Consider the following 7,601-nt stretch of genomic DNA (forward strand, 5'->3'; position numbering starts at 1 on the left):
GCATGTCATGTTTGGCGGCAGCGTTGCAGAAGGGACGAAAGTAGGAAACTGTGATGAGTTTGATATTGTGTTTGATTTGGTAAGAATGCGAGAAATCGTTGAAATGTCTGATGTTAATGCCGCAAATATGGTAGGATTTGTCAACTTGAAAGCAAGACATGCAGAGGAATTTGAAAAGAACTGTCTTGCCCACTTGCTTGACGAAAATGGGTTTTTGAAACGATCAGATGTAAGCAATCAGTTTCACAAATACATTCAAAACGCCTTGAACGACGCGACAACATGGAAAGGCACACGATTCTTTACATTTAGGGGCCACACGAATCAACGAGGTGAATGCTTTAACATTGGTCAATTAGAATTGGTTTGGTATGGATCTTATTTGAAGAGGATGGATGTTAGTGTCGATATCGCCCCGATTATCAGATTCAGAGACTGGATTCCAAGGAACTGGACATACGAGAACAGATTAGTGAGCGAAACCACAGCTAAATCCATCGGTTGCTACTTAATGATGAAAGATGTTAAACGCTTTATTGATGAGAATGATGAAACGGTTCCACGGAATAGGGAAAACTTACTGTTTAAAGTTTCCATTTCACAGGTTGAGCATGCGACTATGAGATTTGCTCCGAGATGTGCAAAGAACGGATATAGAATTGCAAAGAGCATTCAACTGTTGTGTCCACATTTGCTGTTTGATTTCGAACAAAGTCTGAAATTGTCAACGGAAAAGGTACGAACGTGCGAACAAAAAGGTGCAACTGACACTTTACTTGCACTGTTTGAAGCTTCAGAATTTGTTACAAGCTATGTCCTTAAGACAGGACTTTTTTTTGAATTAGAACGCCGTGGTCTTGTCACGAAATTTTCTGCAGACTACACGGAACCAAGCAAGTGGAACAATGCGATTCTTAAAAGTGACGTTTTTGATCAAACGATGCCAAGTAAAGACGAAGTAAACGAGTCGGTGCTCTGTGCCCTGAGTATCTACACGAGAATACAAGCTCTTGTCGTGGAAAGGAAGCATGTGCCCGAGTTTTTCTTGGCGCAAATGGAGGCTACAAAGGTTCCAGGGAATTCCGACGAGTTCGTTCTTGTGATGTCGGGGTTTCTGAAATGCATCATCCACTTCCTGCAGAACTTTGAAATTCCTGATGACGTCTGGAAATAAATAACAAGGGATAATGGCGAGTTATGAAGTATCTTTCCTTTTGTTCATAACACATATGCTTTTTTTTCAAATTTTATTGTGGTTTTTGTTCCAATAATTACTGTTATTATCAGTGTATCAATATTTTTGACACAAGTTTTCGGGTTGTTCCTGTTTTAAATGTATAAATATTACATTTACATAATATAACATATTGTATTTTGCCAACTATTCGTGCGTTCGACGATTTCATTATTTATTGTACCGATATTCGTGTCACGGTACCGAACTTAAGCGGGATTGGTGGAAGGATGTGAGGCGGCCCAGTCGGGAGAGCGCTCGCCCTGTAAACGAGGTGCCCCGGTTCGAGTCCCGGACTGGCTGCACACTTTTCCCCACCCGGCGACAATCTTTACATTTGCATATATTGCTAGCAACCCACCAAAACAGTCAACAATGTTGACATTAGTAAAGGAGTGAAATAAAGTGTTGTAAAAAATATCTTCTATTGTAGTTGAATAAGGTAACTTAGCCTTTCTATTGAGCTAGCTATTAAGCGACGCGGTTAGAGTTTCTGGTTAAAACTCGGAAGACCTGGATTCGATACACGGTTAGAGCTCAGGGATTTTCACTTTACTATTATATAAACAATCCATATTCTAATCACGATAATGGAGTTTATGCTACTACATTGTGACATTGATGTTTTGTAGACTCGAGAAATGTGTCAATATAAATTATTGTTAAAATCATTATTATTGTGGACAACACCAAGTGAAACCCTTGCAATATCCAAATTGGACTCATTCCTTATGGTCTCCAATCTTTGGTGGCACGAGGAGTATATAGAACGAGTTATAAGTAGGTATTAGAGGATGACCTCATTTATTTCAATTTCATTTGCCATCTGCATCCGCTTAAAATTTGGGGCGGTTAAAATGTGTGATGTGGTAAAGGGTTACAGTTTTTTGCAACTGATGGAGATAAAAGTAATTTTTAATGTGTGCGAAATTGTGTTATCTCTGTAGAATATTACCCACATACAAGCATAGCATATATATAGCTATATGAATTTCATATATTAGTTTTGCATGTTATATACAATGCATTTCATGAACAGCTTCTTGATTGGTACGGTACATAAATGTACTTGTCTACATATATCATTGTACATTTCCAATTTTCAAGGATTGTACAAAATAAACAACTTTTTTAGTTTTACATACAAACTAAATTAAGTTTGAATATAATAATGTATAGCATGTATCAATTAAATGTTGCACATACGAAAAGAAATTACAAATGCTGAATTACATTGTTATATAAACTGATAATGCAGATTTTACATAATACTTGTGAAATAAAGAATATTTATATTATGCGTTATGATGTGTAATGACATTATGGGAGACATCAGTATATATTATAACAAACAGACCAGATACATAATTTCTCATCTGCTTTTATTGTATTTTGTATATTTCATACCAATGTTTTATCCTTTTACAAATCCATGCTTTGTAGGGCTTCTAATTTTCAATAAAAGATATACTGTTTAATCTCTAGTCACACTATGTTTATATCATTCATTTTTGGATGTTTATTATTTCCTGATATGCAATATGAAAAGGTATTGCCCAGTGATTTCCATTTGCTTTTTGATGCAAGCATTTTGCAATTGTGTCACTTTTGACTCATCCAAATGATCTTCCTTGCATCATTTTGATGCAAATGTTACTGGCGCAATCTGATCTATATTTCCTTAGTTAGATTAAACAAGTGCATGAACAGTTTTCCAGTCAATATTAAGAGGTGTTGCGGCAGTTAATTTAACCAAGGATATATTTGTAGCAATTAGAAACCCTCTAAAGTGAATGAGATAATGGACTTGACTGGAGATTTTTGACGCTATATTTCTTCATAATTTTCTATTTCTGGGGCTGTTTTGTCGACTGAGCGGCTGTTCGACATGCTGTATGGATGATAGCGTTAAGTGCGTGAACTCGTGTGGTTGGTCTCGTCTTGAATCCGTTGTATGGAAATCATCGTCAAATGAGTTCAATATGAGTTTTGTCGTCAGTAGAGTGATATTCGTGGACAACTTCGATAAAATAAGAAGATATATATATGAAATAAATTTGTGTTATTTTATTAGAAAATAAAACAAAGTAACAATGCTTTCTTTACGTGAACAAAGCCAACTGTGCAAAACATACATTTATTATTATATGTTAATTATAATTACTAACGAAAAACATGATGATTACTTTTTCCACACGTTTAATTACGTGTACATGCATATACATAAAGCCAATTTTCTATTTATGTTAACGTATGTTCGAGATTTCTCCCATGAATTAGCGTAATAAATCCTTTTTTAAATAAACCAAGAAATCCTATGAAAAAAGATAAATAAAATACAAAATACAGGTTTAAAATTGAATGTAAATAAAGTAACTTAATTTTGCTAGATTTACATGTATGCTGGTTATTAGGAACACGACAGAACATACAACTAATTAATTATATTTACATGCTCAATCATTGCAATTGGTTATGTGCCCACGTCTCTCTTACGAGTGTTGATTTGTCTTTGATAATTTCTTTTGTTAAAGTTATCAAAATCAATTAGTTGGCTTGGGAAGTTATAGCCCTTATATACGAGCTTGGATCTCGGCATGACGAGTGTGACATCGAGTAAATGATGTTTAATTACTCGATGAGTAATCAAGTTCTTTGATTCGGTCGTTAATCGATCTATTGGTAACGCAAGGTGAGCTAAATTCACACTTTGTTCATTTGATTAGTGGCGGGTGATGACAGTTTGGTAACGAGTTCGCTCAAACACTGACATCGTGTCCGGGTCCAAGCTCGTATATAGGGGCCATAATTCTCCAAGCTAATCATTATCGTGTGATTGCTGAAACAATAGCGGCTATCAAGAGATAGTATAACCTCGTTATTGACAGAAGCCAACGCATTTACAAAAACAATGTTATTTTCTTGTTGCTTTATATTATGTTAATCAAAGCAGACCAATATCACAGTGACATTGTCTTAGACTTTAATTCCGCATATCTTTGTTCCATCTACGATGATTTAATTCATTGCTAGGTTTGATAATGTATAATTGTTAATATCGGTAATACCATTCAAAATATGCTTTAAAATAATGACAGGAATATTTGTCAATTCTTAATTGCATTGTTTTTAGCATTCCATTTCGATTTTATAGTTTATAACGAACAGGTCATGATTCAAAATAAACTAGTTAAAGTAAACATTCATATTTTATAGATTCTGCCAACGAGTTTCACTCTACCGACAACAATCCCCCAAGTGAACGTGCTTGGCGATGATAACAAAACGTTCGGCGGATATCTTCCTCGAGTAAAAGATGACGTTCTACAAGAGTTCCCGCTCAGTACGCTACCATCCATATAACATGCCGACCAGCCGCTCGGTTGACAAGGCTGTCTCGAAAATAAATTTTCTAAATGACGACAATAAACGCCAAGATTCTTCAGTTATCTCCGTATTCCAGGTGTCATCGTCTGAGTTGCCGATAGATTCCGGAAATGGTTCATTAACAACAACCGTTTCAGAGCGTCAGAGTACACCAAGCGCGACAAACTGCTCGATGACGTCACTAAATTCCTTTTCACCATCGTCAGTGAATGCTGAAAGTGTAACACGTACCCCAACCAGTACAGCGCGTTCGTCTGGTTCCGTCAGCAGCTCGCCACAAACATACACCGAGTCAGAAAGCAGTGGCGATAAGGAATCGGACAAGAAGTCTAACAAATCTGCGAGAACCAATTACACTAAAGAGCAGCTGAAGTCACTGATGAAAATCTTCCACGATAATCCGTACCCTGACTCGGAGATGATGGAGAACATTGCCAAAGACTTTGGCGTCAAGGATACCAACATCAAGATCTGGTTCCAGAACAAGCGCGCCAGGTGGCGCAGGCGAGTGGAGAACATGAACAACTCGACTCAGTCAAACATGATGCACGTGACGCCGGTACCATCACCAATACAACCGTAAGTTCCAATGTACAGCAACTTTCCAAGCACGCTTTCGTCGCAGAACAACGCTTACATGCACAAGCCTTGGATGCAGACGGTAACATCAAATCCGAACAACAACATGGTACAACATGTTATTTTCAACCAACTACCTTACAGACAGTTGACTTCAACAGCGTCTCTGACACCATACGCTCCGTATTACCACACCCCGTCTTCCATGACAACTAGTTGGTGTCCCACCCCAGCTGCAACGCATCAAATGATGACGTCAACTCACGGCTTAATGGCGTCCAATACGTACAAACAGTTACCACAGATGGTATCTGGACCTCATTTACATTCTTTTGTTTGTTAAGGTTTTCCATACCTTTGTTTTAGCTTGTGCTATAATGATTGTGATTGTACCTTTGCGTACATTTGATATCGCATTCATAACTGTTACAAATGTCGTAAATAAATTATTTTACTTGATGCATCTGCGTTCGTCGTTTATAAAAACTATAAAACATATTGTAATTTAGAAGAAATAAGTTTGTTATAGGTTAAACACTACCAGTCCCATTATGCCTATTTCCAACTCACAGATTGCGTCTCACACCATCTCTTTCATTGATAATTTTTGTTAACCAGTCATGTGAAAATATTTAATATTGTGAAAATGGTGGTTTACTGCGATAATTGTCTAAAATTGTGTTGTGCAAAATGTAGTAATCTGCAGGATCCGTTGTTTAGGAAACATGTGATGTTTGGCAGGAGAGTAAGTGGCCAGTGTGAAAGGAAGTTCAGGATTTCTTTCAGATATGTGACCTTTATGAAGACACACGTCTAAAATGTTTTGTGATGACCACAGTCAGCTCTGTAGCAATAAATTTTGCTAAATCACAATTAACTCAACCATTTAATTGATTTTAAAAGTGTTTGTTTTCATAAATAGACCATTCAGCATCAGTCATATCAATTATTTTATTAGTGAAAGACAGTATATGCGAATAAAAATTCAAGGATGACAATAACCGATAGTTTTTGTATGTCTACAAAAAATCGACAACGGTATTAAAATAAAAACTTTTAATATCTCATTACCTGACAACGAACATTTTAAAAACAACACACACATGATGACAAACGTTCAAACATACTTTCGCATTGTGTTTATTTAAATCACATTAAACATTTGAATATCATTTCCCTTTCAGACCATGTGCAAACTTAACACTGATATCCGAGTAAGTCAAAGAATCACCACCAAACCTGCAAACACTATAAAAAAGATGACAAATATTCTGGAAACACTACAGAAACTTGAGAATAATTGGAACACTGATATGTTGACTTTGTAGGCTTCATACAACAATTACAGAAACTACGTGACAAACGCCAGAAAATAAATATAATTCTAGAAAATTTAATTAAACACTATGAAAGAGCAAGGTGATAAGTTGGCCAATCTGAAAGCATCTCTCACGACTGATGTAAGAAAATGCAGCAAGCCTAAAATATAATTAAAACGACCGAGTAGCGCAATACATGATATTGTTGATAAGCGCAAAGAAGACCTCACATTTATTGCAAGTAAGAAATGTCTGGAAAAAGTTGAGCAGTATTAATGTTATCTGAAGGAGAACTATGTTCAGGTAGAACAATTACTGACATTCCAGCCCAATCGAAATGTTTAACAGTGCTTGTCTAAATTGTCATGTTTGGGAAGGAGTATGGTATTTACTAAGGCTGGCATCTGCAAGTTACAACAGACGATGTAAACACTACTGTGCCTCTGCAACTTCACCCAGACGATGTAAACACTACTGTGCCTCTGCAAGTTAGCCCCGACGATGTAAACACTGCTTTGCCTCTGCAACTTAACCAAGACGATGTAAACATTGCTTTGCCTCTGCAGGTTACAACAGACGATGTAAACACTGCTGTGCCTCTGCAACTTAACACAAACGATGTAAACAGTGCTGTGCCTCTGCAACTTATCACATACGATGTAAACACTGCTGTGCCTCTGCAAGTTTACCCCGACGATGTAAACACTGCTGTGCCTCTGCAAAATAACCCCGACGATGCAAACACTGCCGTGCCTCTGCAAGTTAACACCAACTATTTACACACTGCTGTACCTCTGCAAGTTAACCCAGACGATGTAAACACGGCTATGCCTCTGCAAGTTAAACCTTGCCTCTGCAAGTTAAACCAGACGATGTAAACACTGCTTTTTCTCTGCAAGTTAACCCCGACGATGTAAACACTGCTGTGCCTCTGCAAGTTAACCCCGACGATGTAAACACTGATGTTCCTTTGTAAGATAACCCCGACGATGTAAGCACTGCTGTGCCTCTTCAAGTTAACCCCGACGATGTTAACACTGCTGTGCCTCTGCAAGTTATCCCAAACGATATAAACACTTTTG

The 7,601-nt window shown here is 37.2% G+C and overlaps 1 protein-coding gene across 1 annotated transcript; it reads left to right on the plus strand.

Annotated features, from left to right (window-relative positions):
* Nucleotides 1-4,550: 4,550 nt before the first annotated feature.
* LOC127862816 (pituitary homeobox 2-like) lies at nucleotides 4,551-7,397 on the plus strand. The gene is made up of 3 exons (XM_052402082.1): nucleotides 4,551-5,200; nucleotides 5,345-5,507; nucleotides 7,086-7,397. The coding sequence occupies exons 1-3, from the start codon at nucleotides 4,551-4,553 to the stop codon at nucleotides 7,395-7,397; spliced, it is 1,125 nt and encodes a 374-aa protein (XP_052258042.1).
* Nucleotides 7,398-7,601: the final 204 nt, after the last annotated feature.

Source organism: Dreissena polymorpha, chromosome 16 (assembly GCF_020536995.1).
Source record: "Dreissena polymorpha isolate Duluth1 chromosome 16, UMN_Dpol_1.0, whole genome shotgun sequence".
NCBI lineage: Eukaryota > Metazoa > Mollusca > Bivalvia > Myida > Dreissenidae > Dreissena > Dreissena polymorpha.